The sequence below is a fragment of the Pelmatolapia mariae genome, linkage group LG18 (genome assembly GCF_036321145.2).
Source record: "Pelmatolapia mariae isolate MD_Pm_ZW linkage group LG18, Pm_UMD_F_2, whole genome shotgun sequence".
In the NCBI taxonomy this organism is placed as follows: domain Eukaryota; kingdom Metazoa; phylum Chordata; class Actinopteri; order Cichliformes; family Cichlidae; genus Pelmatolapia; species Pelmatolapia mariae.
The window spans coordinates 16720617-16739953 of record NC_086243.1 but is presented as its reverse complement, the minus strand read 5'-3'; the positions used below and the strand labels follow the sequence as shown (position 1 = coordinate 16739953).

The 19337-nt window shown below is 40.2% G+C and overlaps 1 protein-coding gene across 1 annotated transcript; it reads right to left on the bottom strand.

Annotated features, from left to right (window-relative positions):
• Window positions 1–2897: 2897 nt before the first annotated feature.
• Window positions 2898–14171, bottom strand: LOC134617358 (solute carrier family 12 member 9-like). The gene is made up of 14 exons (XM_063462572.1): window positions 13970–14171; window positions 11810–11944; window positions 10348–10485; window positions 10162–10268; window positions 9703–9904; window positions 9399–9506; window positions 8498–8609; window positions 8007–8164; window positions 7441–7523; window positions 4932–5056; window positions 4613–4805; window positions 4331–4505; window positions 3931–4077; window positions 2898–3784 (listed from the first exon to the last, which is right to left on the bottom strand). The coding sequence occupies exons 1-14, from the start codon at window positions 14169–14171 to the stop codon at window positions 2898–2900; spliced, it is 2772 nt and encodes a 923-aa protein (XP_063318642.1).
• Between the last annotated feature and the right edge of the window lie 5166 nt (window positions 14172–19337).

The following is a 19337-nucleotide window of genomic DNA, read 5'->3' as shown; positions in this document are numbered from 1 at the left end:
TGGAGACTGGACCAGGAATCACACACAGAGAGACGAGTCTGATTGTTTGGAAAGATTTAGGTTCACGGGTGGATACTAGAAGATGTTTTCATTTCTGAAAAACCAGTCAGTAAACATAATTGTTATATTAGGAGCATTTTTCTTTGCTTTTCTTATAACCCCTGACTGGCTCTTATTTGTCATTTTGGACAGCAGTGGGTCCAATGATGTGTCAAGGAAATGTGTGTAGATTTATAATCCTAAAAATATATATAGATTTTTAAGATTTCTAGCCTTTAATTTAGTAATATTTCACACCTAACTGTCAAACATTGTAATGTTCTACCGTAAGCAAGGCTAACAGGCCTAAAATGGAAAGATTTACTGCACCAGAAGCCTGTAGACCAGGGGTGGAGAACTCCAGGCTTCAAGGGTCGGTGTCCTGCAGGTTTTAGATGTGTCCTTGACAACACAGCTGATTTAAATGGCTAAATTACATCCTCAACATGTCTGGAAGTTTTCCAGAGGCCTGGTAATGAACTAATCATTTGATTCAGGTGTGTTGGCCCAGAGTGATATCTAAAACCTGCAGGACACCGGCCCTTGAGGCCTGGAGTTCTCCACCCCTGCTGTAGACCAATCCCAACATCATTAAATCAATCACAGACAAGAACAAACAGCATAGGTTTGTGTTGTACTCCTTTGTATTTTAAGCAATTTATAATTTAAGCAATAATATTTGTTATTTTAGTCACTAATATAGCTTGGATTCTACCTAATCAAGCATCTTTACTTAAACACTCAGATATCTGCGAGTGTTTGGAGCTCAAGATTAAGCTGTTACAAGCTCTAAAAAATGTATTCATACCCAGTATTTCACACTATGTCAGAACAACAGCACTTTCTTACTTTTTTGTTCATGGACTACAGCAATCTGTATTTAGAAGTATCACAGCCTGGAAGTGTTTTTATTACACTTTTACTGCACCAGCAGTTCTCCCAGCCGCGCTGAAGCGAGTCTGACCTTCAGCTTAAAACCTTAAATATAAAAGATGGGCCACACTCGATGTGCGCCCACACTGTCAGATCACAGGAGTCACCGTTTGCTGGTGCACTCTTGCTTCTTTGTGACTTCTAAGGAATTGCACTCATTAGAAAAGTGGAGAAAAAAGGTGCCTCAGTGTCCTTGGATCTGCTGCCATCTGTGAACAAATTCCCTCCCACATACTGTTTGACAGTAATGTGTAGGTGGGTGTTGTTTTCTGCTGTAAACCCATTAGAATTTCTCTAAATGCGACATGCCGCTGGCTCCTATTCAGTATGCACCGCCTTACCCACCACTGCATACATGTGCCAAACAATAGTGTCATTCAGAAAATCTTCACTGTATTTTAATTATCTTTTAAAGCAACAGATGAGTTTGCCTTGCCTTGTTATCAAATAATCTACATCATATTCTTATTTTAAAACTATCCTGTGGCATAAAAACACTTAAAGATACAACATCTGCACACTGGATTTATTCCGAGGGGCAAAAAGTTGCACTACAAGTAAAAATCCCATTATAAAATAATTATAGTACAACACAGTCTGACTGGATAAAACAGTCATGTCTTTAATGATCGTCTTCAGTAATCACTCACAGCTCAGGCTGGAAAAACTAAGTGAAGTCTTGAATTTAGTAGTTCAAAGAAACTTCTCTAGCAACAGCATCATTTCCTGGAGATGCTGATAAGAAGTGCACAATGAGTATTTGGGGGATTTCTTGATTTTCCAGCCTTCCTCAGCTCACACCACAGCATCTCAAGGTGGTTATAGACCAAAATAGTTTTCTTTTTCTTTAAACCATCTGTTCATTTAATTGTGCACCCCAGGTCAATGTCATGTTGCATGACCCAGCCTGTGGCATAGCGCCCTGACATTCTCCCCTAACATTTCTTGATTTAATTTTAGCTCCCTCAGTGCTAAACCAATGGTGCTTTGGTGTTTGTATACAGCAAACATAATCCTCCTAGAAGTCATATCCAAAATAATAATGAAAACACTTGACTCCAAGTTTAATTTGGAACACATAGGACTCTATTACTAGTTTAGTTAGACTGACTTGGTCCATAATTACGACTCAGAAGGAGATCCTGTCAGCCCTGAAAAGTTTTCAGACATTTTTCTGGGAACTGCATTCTTTATTTTGGCAAGAGAGCCGATCATAAACAGACTGACCACGTGGAGAGTTCTGAATGAGCAGATCAATCTATGTAGTACACATTGAATTACATGGTAATTGCACCACTGTGGTGCACTAAGAGCCTTGTAAATTCTTACTTGTATTGCTGTGATTGTGGGCAGTTTGCTAGGCAAATATCGCCCTCTGCAGGTTCAACAGGAAACACTCAAGTGTAACTTTTTTGTAAAACACAAGTAGCTAACAATTATTAACTACAAACAGGCCATTCAGGCAATACAATCATTTATTTTTCTATAAATCTGTGCAAAATTTAAAGCACACAATAGCAAGATGACACCCAACTGTGGCAGCAACATTTTAGCAAATAAATGAGAATCTAATACATCAATATCTAATCAGCTTTCTACTAATACAATCATCTCCTCTCACGCAAGAAAGTGCAGATTAATTTTCTTAATGCCACTATGGCCTAATCTCAGTTTCAAAGGGATAGCCTCAGCTCCCTAAAGCATTCATGTTTGTTGGTGTATTAGTGGGAGGAATAGGTGTGTGTGTAACATTCATGTTTGATTAAAGTTTAAAACTGAGATTTGCAGCATCAGTGTTTTTATCGTTTGTGATACTGTGATTGACGGCTCTAACATCATGTTAATAAATCAGGAGGCAACAGGCACAGCCCCGTCCATGAACGATGCTAGATTCTGCTAGTTGATGACTAAGAGTTAGTAAAATTCTAGATGTCAGTCGTAACCACAGGAGTGACTCCGTGAACAAGCAATGTCGGTCCAAGGTTTCGACTCAACAGGTCCACCTGATGCAGGTAGGCACGGTAACGGCTTCTATCAGCTGGGGGGTGTGGCAAATACAAGAAACGCACAGCTGGCTGAGGGACACCATGACGGCAAATCATATCATTGACGGCACAGATGTACTCATCTGTAAGTTGAGAGGCATTATTGGGATATGTCTGGTTACAGTCTTCTCTCTCATCTTCCTCATTCTGTTCGGCCCTTTCTCTTTGTCTCTGCCAGTGCAGCGCCACCACCTCATCCCAAGCCACCATCTGCACCTGAGCTGAGATCCTTAGATCCCTAAGCATACCCTGGAGCTTTGCTTCCTCCTTTTCTTGCAGACTATAGCCAGCCTCCATGCACAAGAAGAGTCGGAGTCTCGCCTGGTTCCAGGCACGGGAATCGTGAAGCACGCAAGCCAGCTGGAGAAGAAACAATGAGCAGATGCCAACATAACCATGGCTGTCCGGCTGAAGAAGATTCATAGGCCACACATCAATGAATGGCCCGGCCACACCTCTGATCTTTCTTCCTGACCCTAAGACTCTGTCCCGGTTGAACTGGTCGAAACATCGAGCCAGAGTCACATTCTTTCCCATTTTTACAGCATCAGCAATCACAGACACGTATTCCTCTTCCTGGAGGTCTTTGGGGTCCTCAGCACCCCGCAGACTGGGAAAGAAGGGAGAGCGTTGCTCTCCAGGGACTTTGGTTGAGCTGACCGTATCAAAGCTATGGCCTGTAGACAGGAGAATATGACCTTGGAGGTGGTCTTGAGGAGTGCAGTCATCATAGAAACCCAAGACAAGGGTGTTGGGCCTCATTCCACCTAGAATCAAAGACTTGTATCAACTGTGCTTTGAATAAGAAAAATATGAATGATAAAATTATGTATTATTTTGGAAATGCTGCCGTAACTACTGCTCAGTGACAGACATGACCTAATCCTACAACAGTAAAGGTAAAGCCACCTACCAAAGCCTGAGATGAAAAGCAAATTCTGAACGCCGTGTCGGACAGAGTCAGCCAGGGTCAGGTTGACAAACGCTTTGATTTTCAGATGATCCACTAAACAGAGCCAGGAGTCATATCGACTCTGCAAAGGATCAGAGGGCAGCTCGTCTGCGCACACACACAGAGGCACACACACTATAACAAAAATCAGACTTTCATAAGGAAAACAAGCAAACTTCTGTTTTAACACTTTTCCCTCTCACTGAAATCTCGTTAACATTAGGATTCATTAAAACTGATTTACACTCTGAAATAACAGCTCTTTTCATCAGAGACTATCACTGAGGTACAAATATCCCCCTCTAAGACCTAAAGTACTCAATAATCCACTAGATCGGGCTCCAGCGTACATATTTCTTACCCAGCAAACCCAGCTTTACGTGTCCAAGCACATAGAGGCCGCTCTTCTTCAGATCATTAATGAAAGTCATGAGGCCTGTACAGCTGCGAGGGTTTGCAACCATCAGAAGCACCTGGGGCCTCCAGAACTTAACATGGTCCTTTCGCACATCCAACATCAACAAGTACTTACGCACCTTGGTAATTACGGAAAAGAGTAGGAAATAATAATTAGAAATAAGTGATTCATGCATATTTATATCACATTTGTGATTCATGTGAGTGAAAAACACTGTTTATGCACCTGGTGGAAGATGAGGGCCTGGCTGATGTAGCCCCAGTTGCTGATGGGCCCCAGGTAATGGATAAGCAGCAAGAGCAGCAGCATAAAGGCTATGCTGGCAAATGCATAAATTGCATTGATCAAAAATATCATGACCAGGCAGCCGAGGATGCCCAGAGTGCAGGTGTGCCATGTAAAGAAACGAAACGAGGGTCTAAATAAAATAAAAAAAATAAACAAAAATGAAAGAACATGGAATGAAAATGTTCCATTTTGGTTTTAACTGTGCAAATAAAATCTAAAGCAGAAAGGTGAGCCACTGCCTTATGCTGCACTGTACCTGAAGTTTGGTGCAGAAGCCCATTCAAGAGCCAAACAGGCCAGGTTCACAGCAGCATACACCAACAAGAAGAAGATGGCTACAATACCAGCAATGGTGTTCAATTTACCTGCAAATAGCACCATCTAGTGGAGGCGATTGGGGAAAAAACAAAACAAAACAAAAAAAAAAAACAGGTTTTAGTGAAAATTAAGAGTGGCTTTAGTAGAAAATCTCAAACTGATATGCCATTGAGACCAAAAATTCTTCTGTTTTAGTCCAGAAAAATACCCAGTCAAATGATACCAAGTGAACAGGCTTTGACACGCGTCACTAAAATGCAACAGAACAATGTTTGCAACAATAAAACTCACCATACGTCGACTATGATAGCTGTGAACCCCCGGCTGCCTCGACACCACAAATTTAAACAGCTAAAAAAATTTAAAATACAAAAATCCTTTCACTCTAGCTAATGAGCTGAAGCTAAGCAGCATGGTACTGAAAGAATTCACTTATTAGTTTGACAACATTCAGCTCCGTCTCCCTGCCAAAACCTTTCAAGCTGTGAGTCCTCTTCACTCGACAAATGAGCGAAAATCTGAAGCTGAGCACAATGATGCTCAAAGTCTTTTTGCATCGCTGAGCAGCGGCTGAAGAATGAGCAAAGTTAAATGAGCTATCAGTTTGTTGTCTGCTCTTGATTTTTCTTCCTCTGCTCCAGCTTTAAGCTTTCATTTACAATCATCTGCAGACAGCACTGCACCTTTAGCAAACAGTGTGTGACGTCAGTGCTGATGCAGCATCACTACACACATCCTAATTTATTTTTTTCCCACCTGTATTAGAAACAGAAGACAGGGTGGAAGAGGAAAGATTTTCTTTTATTTTTAAAATTACTTTTCTTAATATGCTATTACTGGCTTTTTCACTAGTTTCCTCAAATTTTATTCAGGGTCCATAATTCAGACCAAGAGAACAAGATCCCTTCAAAACGTGACTTTGACACTAAGTCTGGTTAACTTTTGAATCTGAGCCTTCTGCACCTTGGCAAAGCTGCAAGAAGCTCCCCAAGCTTCACCTATTCACAGTTGCCACTGTAAACATGTTCATGCATTTGAGGGCGTCTACATGTCTGATGGCAGAGCCATACTTGGCGAATGGGCAATAAGCTGGTCCACTGATGTGCATGACATTGGTCTTAAAAGTGTTAAGGTATAGACTGAGTAGCACTTTTGGGTCTGTGCAGAAATTATTTTGCAACTTCAATCGTGTCTTCAAGAAGGCAGATGTTATCTGCAAAATCGAGGTTCTGAAGGATAACAGCTGCATGCTGGGAACCTTCTCTGAGTGGGGCAATCAGTCCTGCAAAGCGTGTCGAGTGTAATGATATAACTTTAAAGGTGCAAGTGGATTTCCCTGAAGGACACCAGAGTTGATGGTCAATATGCCCATTTCTCACTCTGGGGTTAGTTCAGGAGCTGAGGTGTTGGTTTACATTACCTGACTGCACTGACTGACTGTTGGGGGGAAACTCTGTACTCCAGCAGGGTCTTCAACAATATATTACAACTGATCTTCAAGGCAATAAAGCATGACTTCCTTACAGGGGCCGTGGCCTCTTCCAGGACTCTGCGTTGTCAGAATATGGGCCAATGTTGATCATATTGATGTACTAGTTTGAGCAGAAGGTGGTTGTAAGAAAGGGTGATGGCATCTGCAGTCTTCAAGAAGGGTGAGGTTTCCTCTTGTTAGTACACGGACTATACCTGACAGACCTCAACATCAACATCAGTGGAGAGAAGTTTTAAAAAGCAGTATTTTCCAAGTGTTGGGTCTTCCTGCACCTTTATATGAAATTTTCTTCAGTTTTCTTGCCAGAGATCTCAAAAACTAGTTTTCAAAGTGATGATCAGGCTGCAAGACAGGCTGCCGTCTGTGGTGATGTGAATGAACTCTGCAGTGTTTTCAGTTAGTAGTTAACGAGCATGTCCTACGAAGAGGTTATTAGCCACATCTGCCACCCAGCAGTCTTTTCGTGCCATCCTAAATGTTTCCAGGAGGAGCCCCATCACCTACTGAAGATCTTGAGTGTCACCCGCAATCACTGACTCCCTCAGGATGGCCATGTGATGCTTTAACATGAGACGACTGGGGCTGCCTCGCTGTGGGACACAGATGTTAAGAGGTAGTGGGGCGGACCATCTCTGACTCTCAAGAAACTGACTGAAGAGGACAGACTGCAGAAAGAAAACCTGTGTGTCATGCTGAACTGAGGTGTTTGGAAGAACTTCATAGTATAACCAAGAAGAATTGGAGGATGATGTGTCTGCCATTTACCATTCATCTATTTTCATCAGGTATTTTGAATTGGTTGCTGTATCCTAGATTACTGGGTATGTGTAAACGATCAGTGTAAGCTGGCCTATGAGCTAATGAGATATCTGCTTTCAAGGTGAGACTATCTAAACTTCAAGCACAGAGGAAAATGCAATTTGATGTAACATATGATGTGATACTGATATCCTACCTGCACAAGCAACCAAGAGACAAGCACTGAGACCCAGGGGTTTCCACTTTGAGAGGTTTTCCTTGCCAGAGCCAGAACACCACCTGCAGAGATTTAGACAACTAACAAAAGCAAAGTCTCTCTGTCTGTTTCGCTCATCGTCCCAAATCCAATAAATAACTGAGTCACCACACGAGGATTTTTTTTCCTTCTGAGAAAGTCAACACCGCGTGCCATCTGTTGTCAAACGAAGCTTTCCAGATTAACATGTCTCCACTTGGAAAATGACACATGATGAAATTAATAACAAGTGACAATTTCTCACATTTGAGATGGAGACCCAGCTCAGCAGATGGCTGAATATTAAAATGTCGACTCAGCTATAGAAGACCAGATGAATTGGATATGCTTTTATATAATCCAGATCAACACTTCAGCCCTGATCATTAGTAATGAACTCCTTTTTATTACAGGAAAGGTTAGCATCCACATCTGATGGTTTCTTACAGGAAATTGTTAATGTTAGAGACAACAAGAAATCCAAATTACAATCATCAGACAGCAAAACGCATGCTCAAGAATCTCACCAAACAGGTCGTCTTTGGACAGGGCGTACAGCACCCTGGAGGCTCCAATAAGGTTACTCATTGCTGCAGACAGGGCCGAGGAGTAAATGCCAACTGTGACCATGGGTGGCAATATATTAATGTCCCCCAGGAAGCTGTAGTCTCTTTGGAGAAGATAACTAGGAGAAATTGGGAAAATTTGACATGTGAAACTAGTTGTAAAGTCTAAAAAGTTTATTAAATTTTAATTATATAGTTCTAATTCACAACAACAGTCACCTCAAGGTGCTTTATATTGTAAGGTAAGGATGCTATAACATTAGAAAGAAACAATCAGACGACCTCCTGTGAGCAAGCACTTGGTGACAGTGTGAAGGAAAAACTCCTTTTTAACACACACACACTGTTTTGTTTTCACAGATCCGACTCTGAAAGCAGTGACTGTCAACATCTTAAACGAGACTAGTTGTTTATACTTGTTTCAGCGTGTCTGTGTGTGTTGTGTGTCTAACCGGTCACAGGACCATGCCGCCAGCAGACTCAGCACATTATATGTGATGAAAGTTGTAAGAACAGCGGCAAGAGTTCCTCTCGGGATGGAATAGCCAGGGTTTTTCAGATCACCTGAAGAAGGAAAAATAAATCAGCATCCATGTTGAACACATTTACACATAGTAAGATTAAACTCAGACCCTTCCCACATTATACACGGCGTGCCGAATCTGTGCCTGGATCCAAGGAAAACCTGCAGTTCTAGAGATGCGTTAGTCAACCCATTATTTTGCTCTGCAAGCAGGCGATTACCTACAGCTTGTTATGTACACTCTCACAGCATATTTTTTCCATTTTTCCTTTCAGGCTGTCAACAGTTGCTGGTAAATACAGTGCTGTGAAAAAGTATTTTTCCCCTCACCGATTTCTTTGCATGCGAGTCACATTTGCATGTTTTATTTTAAACAGAATTTAATAGACAAAAATAACCAGAGTAAATACAAAATGCAGTTTAAATGTTTAAATTATTTCCTTTATTAAGAGAAAAAATGCTATTCAAATCTGCATGGGTCTATGTGGTAATGTAACAAGTTATTTGATGAATAACTTAATTTGATGATCTGTGTGATAAAATGAAAAAAAGAAATTAGGAAGGAGGAAAATACTTCTACACACCACAGCAGCTTTAAAAAAAAAAAGTGGTAAATTTTAAAAACAAAATCATTGTACTTTATTTGATATTAATAACTACAGGTTTTTACTCGGTGGCCTCTGGATCCTCTGACAGGACTTTCTTTTATGGCTTTTGCGAGAATTATAACACGCAGCATGTTAAACTTGTTGCTTTCATCATTCCTGAAGTGACATACAGCTAGAGAAAGGCACCACTGCTTTCCCTTATCTTTTTTAATGAAGTTTTACCTGACATGTTGGACCCTGCCATGATTCCAGTGCAGCCGTTGAACATGACCGCAAACACTCTGGTAAAACTCATCATGGCACCAGTGGTGTAGTCCACCGTGTAGGCGGCTAGAGAGAGTAACAGGAGGCTCGACTGTGTCATTTATACAAACAAAAAGGATGTTTGAATGTAAATGTCAGCATTTTTTACTAATTCAAAGCGTTATTGGAAAACTGGATCTGTTATTGCATTTTTCTGTCTCCTTACAAAGCAAAAACTAAATAAAAGCCAATCAACACATCTGATGACATGTCCAATGCTTACAGAACAGGTTTCCCTCCAGCGTGTGCAGCCTGAAGCCTGTATAATTGGCAGTGCTCATGCTGGTGGTATTCACTGCAGACGTATGTGGCAGAGTCACCACGGTGGGCCCCACAATGAAGAAACTAATGAAGATCGAAGCCAGGACCGTCATGACTACGATGAAGATAATGAAGGTGGCTTTTGCATAGATGTGGGCTCCCACCTGTAATCATAAGCTGGTAAAGTTACTCCACTTAAATATCTATACATTGTTTCTATGCATGAATCAAAAATTCAGATATAAATATTAAAAGAAAATAGTTTAAAAAATAAATTTGGAATAGTAATTATTGTTGATTTAAAACATTCAAATTCCTCAGTTCTAAATCTTTATTTGTTTAACTCTCATACAATACAGTAAATATCTCAATAATCTTAGAATATATCTAAAAGAAGGGCAATGAAAAACTCCAATCTCACCAGACACACAATGAAACACAGGAAAAGCAGGGCGGTGCCATAAAGCAGAGACCACCAGTATCCTGATGGCAGCACGTGATGGTGACCTGCAGCAGCTGCAGCACCCTCTGAGTGACAGTAAAACAGAGTTAGTGCATAAACAAGCCAACACATCTACATGTCCCATATTGTCCCAATGGACTTCACCTTCTGGGACCCCGAAGGTAGATGTAATAGCCTCGACCAAACCCAAAATGTAGAGAGCACTACTGCAAATGTTGGCAAGGAAAAACATGATCCCAATGCTGCCACCAAACTCTGGACCCAGGGCTCGGCTGATCATGTCTGGTGGTCCAAGTTGAGGAATTTCTGACTTGAGGATGGCAGTGGAATAGTTTTCCCCTGGGGCGTCTTAAAGGACTGAAATTACCTAAAGTGTTCAAGTGTCATGAACATGGATGAATGCTCTAAATTAGAATGAAAGTTTTTTCAATGCTTCACTTCTAATCTCCTGAGAAAGAATACAGTGGACCATCATTGCAAGAAAAGAGAAAGAGCTAATGGTCTACGACTGCTGGAACTGATCGTGTTAATAAGGATGTATTTTTTTTATTGCATCCCAGGACTTATTTAAATAGTCTTCGATTGTCCAGTTTTAGTGAGGCTGTGCAAATTGTTGCCGCTTTCTGATCTTGCGTTCTTTTTGTCCTCCGTAAACCTTAGAGATGGTTGTGTTAAAAAAAAATAAAAATAAAATAAAAAAATCCCAGCAGCAGGTTTTTGAATACTCAGACCAGCCTGTCTGTCACCAACACACATGCAACATTCAAACTCACTTAAATCTATTTTGTTCCCCATTCTGATGCTTGCTTTAAACTTCAGCAGGTTGTCTGAACCATGTTAAGTTACTGCCAAGTAATTGGCAGGACAGTTATTTGCTGTCGTAAGCAGTTGGACAGGTGTACCTAATAAAGAGGTTAGTAAGCATACAAAGTTTGAGACAATTTAATATTTAAAGGTAAGCCATTGCATCAGTTAAAACCTAATTTATGAATTATTTGCAGGCTTTAGGATTATCATGCATTATGGGAAGGACTTACAAGGGATCATCTCTTCATTTAGAATAAAAAAAAAAAAAAAATGAGTGGGCCAATAGGTGAGCAGCAGAGCTCAAAGGAATAATACTGATTTACTTTTGACACTGGTGTCTTTTTTATTTGAATTTTAACCATCTTTTATCTAGCCTGTATGAAAGTACACATGGACCAAAGCTAAGACACACTTTAAAAGGAAAGACAACTTGCTGCCATCGCACAATTAAGCAGCCTAGTGTGGCTGCATTCTCTTAGCACCACGCTATCTTTTCCTGAATTTGAATGACATCTCCTTCACGTCTTCCCTTACATAACCTCAAGACATTCTCAATCAAAGTCAAGAGAAGACCTTTGACTGCAGCCAGATTCTTAAATATAAAACGGCAAAGCTTGGTCTCAATAATTCCCCTTTAAGAGGCAGCTAAAGACCTGAAAAGAAACAAAGGAGACACCTGTGCAGCTAGAGGATATACAGCAATAAAGCAAATCAGAGGGAAAAAATAAGTGTGTTAATGAATTCATAAACAAGGTGTGATTTGAAAGGCCACTCCCCTTTCTAAGCAATAAAAGGATACAGTAGGCACCTCCAGCATCTAGAGCCCCATTGGTGGAGATTGCACAGACGGAGAGCACAGTCATTGTGATGATGAAGTAGGCCACCAGGAACATGGCAATACAATGGTACAGCCCTGCTTGGCCCACAACAAATCCTGTAATAAGCATGTAACAGCACATCTTTCACTGAACATCCATTTCTTTATCACTTTAAACCTTTTAGCATCACATTTAAAAAAAAAACAATGATTGAAACAAGTTTAAAATCTTTCAGACAAGAGAAATATCAAACATTTGCTGCAGTTTGAATGCTCATGAGGACAGCTTGCAGTAGTAACTTCTCCAAACTCAGCGCCCTGATTCATAAGTACGGGTTGGACTGTTTTACAGGCTGACGTGATAACTATCAGAGCCTGACTGCACAGCTTCAGTATCAGCCTATTTTCTACACATGTAAGCACAATTTTCCTCAAACAGTGAGTGTGCAGTGCAGAGTGGAGGCCTGAAGTCTACTCAGATTCAACAGGCATGTAGATCTTTGAATAGTGAGCCATAATCACTTCAGCTGCATTTGTGTCACTGGGACTAGATTACTGCATTTCCCGATTTACCTTTTTTTTAACTCATCCAAATAATACAAAACGCTGCAGCCAGACTTCTAACATGTTTCAGTAAGCAAGCCCAGATTATTCCTGTTTTACTTTCCACCTACTTCCACTTGATTTCAGAATTTGAGTTAAAGTAGTCATACTAACCTTAACACCATACAAAGCGCTATGGTCCAGACTACCTATCTCAAATTCTTGCTTTTTGCAGGATTTGCTAACAAGCTCTGAATTTAGTAGTTAGGGGGACTGGGAATAGTCTCCCACTCCAGCTACGTTTAGCTGACTGTGTTTAACCTCTCTGTTTTTAGGATCTGCTTTTTACCTGTTTTTTGTTTTTAAAATATGGTTTTGTTATTTATTGTCATTTTTGATTATTTACTACGATTTTTCTTTTTGTATCTTATTTTGTTGAACAGCGCTTTATGACTATATGTCTGTGGAAAGCATTTAATAAATGTAATCACTTAAAGTGCTTAAACTTAGTAGACAACCCAGTTTAAGGTTTATGCCACAGCTGCCCCACGTTAACAATATTGGTAATGACCAAAATCAGCTTTTACGTTTCTGTAATGGTTAATCCACCAGTTTACACAAGCTATTTAATGGAAATATTTTAAACACTAAAATTAAATAATTATTGTTCTCCATGAAGTTTCAAATTACCTTTAGAAAGTAGAAAATAGTAAAGCACTTTTTAAAAATTAAGTTGCCAAATTACAGTTATTTTCTTGCATTACAGAAAAAAATAGTTTGCGGTGAAATGTTATGCTCAATTGATTTCCTATTCAGTCATTTTTTGTTTCGAACAAGTTTTTCAAACATTTCAAAAACATTTGTGTTTTCTTGTTTTGTATAAAAGGTGTATCATATATCATAATAATACACACAGGTCTTCAGACAGCTGCTTTAAAAAATGGTCCAGGCATTTGTAAAAGCAGATGAATGAGCAGGCGAGACAAGAAGGGTATGACCATTAGCACAAGGTTAAGTTTAATCAGCCCACATCTCCCCTGAATATCTATTAAAAACACCATCTAGAAGATTAGTTGGATGACCTATAAAATCTTGAGGCCCAGGCTATTTTAGTGAAATGCCACAGGTTTAAACCCCTAGAGGCGTTTGGTATTTTATAAAGTTGTTTCATAAAACAACTTTATGAAAGTTGTTTCATAAAACAACTTTATGGGAGTTTTTTTGTTTTATAAAGTTTCTAAAGGAGAACAAGCCAAGAACCAAACCAAATTAATTCCCTAGTTTGCACCCGTGGATCCTCAGAGGGCCATAGCACAGGTGAGGCATTGATGTCCAGAGAAAAATGAGGAAATAAGAGTTAACCGCTGATATTAGTGAACTAATCGTCAGTATTAAGTTCAACTCATTTTTAATTGTCCATAACTGATGGAAGAAATGGGTGTGGGGAGTAAAATATCTCCATATTCTGAAGTCGGACATGAATGATTGAAAACCACTTATCTGGCTACAAATAATCCACTGAACACGTGTCAGGACTAATTTTTGTTGAGGTAGAGACTTTATTTTTCAGTCTTTTTAAGATCTCCTGCTGATACTCACCAATCCGCAAGAACACAACAACGCTGAACATGGACAGTAAAGTTGGAATGACAACTCCAAACAGCACCCCGAGCTTCTGAGCCGCCCTATCCTTGGATCGTCCGGGGTGTACCCCTCCTCTGACCCCGGTGCGTTTAGATCCATCAGACGGCTCGCCGCTAGTGGTCAGTCGGTAGTGTAATAAAGGCGTTTTTTCTGACATCGTAGATTATCAATAATAACTGGTAAGTGCAACTTTATTTAAAGAAAAGACCGCTTCTATATTGTTGTTATGGTGAAACGTGCCATCCACGTCGAGAGCCGCCATTTACCTCCACGCCTCACCTGCACGAGCCCTTCACCTTGGGCAGGTAATTTGCTAATTGAAGACAAAAATGACGTTGCTTCCTGCAAGGGCTCGTCCAATAATGTCCAGTCTCGTCTCCTTATAATTAGCTTCTTTTTTGTTCTTATTAGACAAAAATCAATTAAAATAAATTAAATGATTAGTAAAAAACAAAAAACAGTTTAATGTCTTTCGTCTATATTATAAAAGTCCTGTATCACAATTATTTTGAATAATGTATCTTTAAATGCAAAATATATGAATTCTATCGGGAAATTTCCAACAATACGGAGATTTCTTGTACTGGAAAAGCAAATAATAATCATATTAATAATAATAATGCTAATAATAATAGTAGCATACTTCTTTAGCAATGCTCTTATTTAAAGGGTAAACAAGATAAGATTTAAAAGTGCAAAGAGAAAAACACATTTGCCTTCAGCTAAAAAGATATTGCAATATTAGCAGGGCTGAAGAGCAACAAAAATGTTAGAATAAGTCTCATTCTGTTTACATCATCAAGCTGAAAAACATATGGAACCAGGATTTAGATAATACAGATGTTGTCTGAAGGCATCATAAAAACGCTACATGGCAGATTTTAGCCTGTTGTAGGATCTACAGGCTTACAGTCGCATTTAAAGCATCTCCACTGTCCTGCAGAATGATACAAAGATAAAACTAAAACAAACAAACATAAAACGCCTCAATATCATACATTCATTTTTCTTATATTCACATTACCCTGGCTTTGCTTTCTCTTAATGACCGACAGATAGTGAAGTATTCACTCTCTTCTGGCTATGTAAAACAGAACATCCATAACAGTGACTTCTGAGGAAATGTGACGGAAAAAAATGTAGATCAATCCAGTTTTTGCTTTGATGGACCTCCTTCGTTAGCGACCCCCAGCTGCAGTAGTGAAAAGCTGCTCCCGTGTCACCGGGAATTGGTGCACCTGTGCTCCAGGCCAACCATGAACCACTCCAGCTTGGCTGAGATCAGCAGGTTGTAACTCATCAGGACTGTTCTCAGACTCTGAGTGCTTCGAGGAACACAGGACAGCGATGGAGTCACCACTGGCCCCTGGTGGTTGAAATAGGAAACACAGCAATGATGTGTAGTTTTTAAAATGGAAATGGGGAAGAGCATGAAGCCTGTGAAAATGTTCGGAGTCACCTGGAAATGAGATTGTTGTTGAACTGGGATATTATTGACAGTAAGTGGTTTAATGACTGTCATTAATGAGCCTCGGTGTGTTTTAATACCACATTCTATTACCTAATATTATAGTTAAAAAGATCTTTTATTTCCTATTTGATGACCATTTTTTTATTGTAGTAGCACATCTGATTTTTTTTTTTTGGTGTTTAATGAAACTTTAATTTAGTTAGTTCAGTAACCACTTGCTTTATAGAAAAGCACAAACTGACTCTAAACAGCATAAAAATGAAAATTAGATTAGATTAGCATCCAGATAATGGTCTTGGAGGCAGAGCTGTAAATTAAAAAATAACACCCAACTAAGACTGTCCACTAAAAGGTAAAGACGGGCTCACAAATAGGATGATAAAATGGGAGATTTGTACAGGATCAAAGGAATCTTTAATAAGGAAGGCTATCAGTCCTATCGGTCCTCTGGATGCTGCTTAGTTGGAGCCAGGTTGCTCCTATAACAGGACCGAGCAGTAGATCCAAACTATTTAGAGAAGAAGCAGGTAGCAAGTATCCTGATTGAGCGGGCAGCACACTTGTGAGAAGCACTTTATGAGGCTTGAACACGCTGAAAATTGAAAATACTAGCAGTGCTACTCCTCAGCCTGCTAGCACTTATGATATAAATTTGAAAAATCGCAGATGATTTTCAGGAAAGTTGAACGTCTGACTTTGACCTTGAGGTCAACGTCACTGGCATTCAGACTACTTGGAGATTTCTAGCAGATACACCAATCTCAAAATCCTACGTCGCCTCATTCATGAGTTATCGCATTCACAACCTTGGGTTACCACACTGCCAGCCTAGCAGGGTGACGACAATACACCGTCAGCCTTTTACATCTGAGGGGTAACAAGAAGACTGTCAAAGGTTTGACATGCTTTGTCGTTTATTTGACATAAACAAAGCAAAATATTATTATTATTTCAACTAAAAATAATTATTTCTATATTTGTTTGTGCTGTACTAAATTTTTTATTCACTTTACACCTGATTGGATGATTAAAAATATGAGTTTTCATGTTAAATATAATTTCTTTTTGGGTGAACAGCAAACCTGTGCTCACGCACATTGAGCTTAAGTTTGTGGTCTTGCCCTTATGACTTCTGAGAACAACTTTTTCACTAACAAAGTATGCATCGCTATCTTCTTCATGTCCTGAGGAAGGAAAGCTCGGGTCACACAGCATAACATCATCGCTTCCAGTGCACGGAGATTCCAGAAAGACTCACAGACTTACGAGAAACCAGGAAATTTCCACGCCAGAGGAAACTGATAATGCCTCTGGATCACATGCACACCAGTGGTAGAGAACCCCGTTACATGTGTTCCCTCACGATGTGCGAACTTGTATCAACACAACACGTGTCGTAATGTGTCTGATGTGCTTGAGTGACAGAGACACTCAGTCAGCTTTTGGATTTGCAGGTGAGAAGACATGCAGACTTTAGTTTGACAGTGAAAGCTTCTAAGGAGCTGAAATTCTACGTTACCTAAAGAAAATATCTGAATCCAAGACATTCAGAAATTTTGTGGCCAAATTTACAGCTAGTTTACCATTTGCACTTACACTGAACGGCAAATCGGTGCTTACTGGGAGTGCTTATGAGCTTGTTTGCATGCAATTTGTCACTGTGAGTGCGTCTTACGCTCAGTTGAAGGCGGGTGATGATGAGCAGGTAGTTGTTGATGTTGTTCTCCAGTCTCTGCAGCAGCAAAGCGCCACATCCTGCCGGTCTGAGGCTCCTTTCAGACTTCACACCCTCGACAAGAAGCCTCAAAGATGCAACTATCTCTCCTCTCTTCTCCCGCTCCTGCAGTTACATTCAGAAAAGGGAGGAGAGGTAATAAAATGTTTGGCAGCACTTCATAATAAAGCCCATGACTTATGGTGCAATTTGCGATCGTTTTACGTGTAATTTTTCTTGATTTAGGGAGTAATTTTCAGTACCTAAAAATACTTAGAACAAAAAGGTTTTAAAGGAAAGAATAAACAAATTATACTTTAAGTGTTTTGCTTAATGTGAACCTTTGGTGTATATCAGCATCCTAATGTTTCCCAAATTACCCAAAGTTGACGATTAACCCTAAATATCTATTAGTAATATACGAAGGGGAGGTTAAGATATTACATAATACAGCCGACAGCCTTAATGAGGAAGCAGTGTTTGTCTTTTCCTCTAAAATAGCCCAAAGGTATTATTCTACATATTATATTGACAGTGTAATCTGGGCCTGCTTTATAATAACCCAAAATGTGTTCACTGCTAAACGCTCACAGTGTAATTTGTTCCTTAATTAGTTTAAATCCTCCAATTTGATACCAAGTTGTTCTGTTGTGCCTATTGTGCTGAACATTACACCCTAAATTCAGACAAAACACACTGTGAATACTGGGAAATTACACCATAAGCTGTGGGCTGTGGTACAAAGTGCTACCAAATGTTTTACTCAAATCTGCTGCGGTGGAGGATGGATTCATAAGTGTGCCAACATTACCGATTTGTGTTCCCAAGATGCTGCGTGAAGTTCAGTGCAGGGTAGCTGAACCTGTGTGGAGAGGGTTGCCGAGCCATTACAGTTACTCTGCAACGGAGGAGACATGGGAGAGACAAGACAGACAGGTGGACAGGGTGACTACAGGTAACAACAGACAACAGACAGATTAGATACAGCATCCAGATGGAGGTTGTGAGACAACCCATTTCTTTAAAATAAATTGATCTTGAAGCCAGAGAGAGAAGCAGTGACATTCTTACCAGTGCACTGGACATCTCAGGCACAATATTCAAAGCCTTTCTGGCTGCTCTACTGCACACAAACTCTGTGGACTTGGTCTCACTGTCCCACACTTCAGAGGCTATCATACAGAGCAGCAGAAGTCCTGGATAAGGCCAGAAATACATGCTGAAAGTGAGCCGTCCCAAGAAAGTTTGTAATAAAAGACTCATAAGTCAACCTTTTGTACTCACTGCTTAAAGCCATGCCCTGCTTGGCTTCTCCTTATGAGTCCACATTTGTTCCATTAAGAGATGTGCCCAGAAATTGAAAATGTGGAAAATGCCCAGAGTCTGCTGTGGTGTCCTGTTTGTCTTCTCACCACTTGATTTCCCACCTTCTCATTCAGTAGTGGGAAGTGCGAGTGTTATCTAGCCTGAGAGCAGGATGTGCTCCAACTTCTCTGCTGCGCAGCATAACAGAATGTTATAAACTGAAAGTGGCATTTTATTGATATCAGCGAGACTATTTTGCTTCTGAGTTGGCTGTCGTAGTACTCGGGGAACAGCATCGTTGCTGGAAAACAGGTTAATGATCTATTATTGTGAAAGAATCCATTGACACAGCTGTCCTGAAAGATATTTACTTTTCGTCCAGGTTAGCGCTGGCCAACAGAAGTCACAGCCAGGGTACATAAACGTCCCCAAACTGTCATAGGGAGCTAAAGGCGCCAGCAGGTGGGTGTGTGTAAGCACCGTGGGTATATAACCTGTGTGTGATGACATAATGCATGCGTGACTTAATGTGTTTAGAAAATTTGAGGCGCCCTAAACGCCCAGCAGATTGCAAATGTTTCATTTTTTAACAAAAGCTTATAGAAAGACACAGTTTGTAACTTCTAAACAGGCTTGCGGTCTTTGCAGGCAGGACAAGGTGACATCACTGGCAACGTGATTACCCACTCGAGGATCGCTTAATAGCCTGTAAACATGACAGAGAAGGAGAAGTGAACAGTCTGCACACGGATGCATGCAATCACCCACCGGGTTGCGCTACCTTTAGGGTCGCAGCTGGAGGACAAAGCGGTGAGGCTCCAGTTCAGCTGCCA

Excerpts from the sequence above, each read along its gene's own strand:
- LOC134617358 (XM_063462572.1), bottom strand. The coding sequence starts at position 14,171 with ATGTCAGAAAAAACGCCTTTATTACACTACCGACTGACCACTAGCGGC. Across the intron at positions 11,945-13,969 it reads TGTTGTGTTCTTGCGGATTG|GATTTGTTGTGGGCCAAGCA; the intron begins GTGAGTATCAGC and ends TGCTTATTACAG. Across the intron at positions 8,165-8,497 it reads GCGGCATGGTCCTGTGACCG|TTATCTTCTCCAAAGAGACT; the intron begins GTTAGACACACA and ends AATTTCTCCTAG.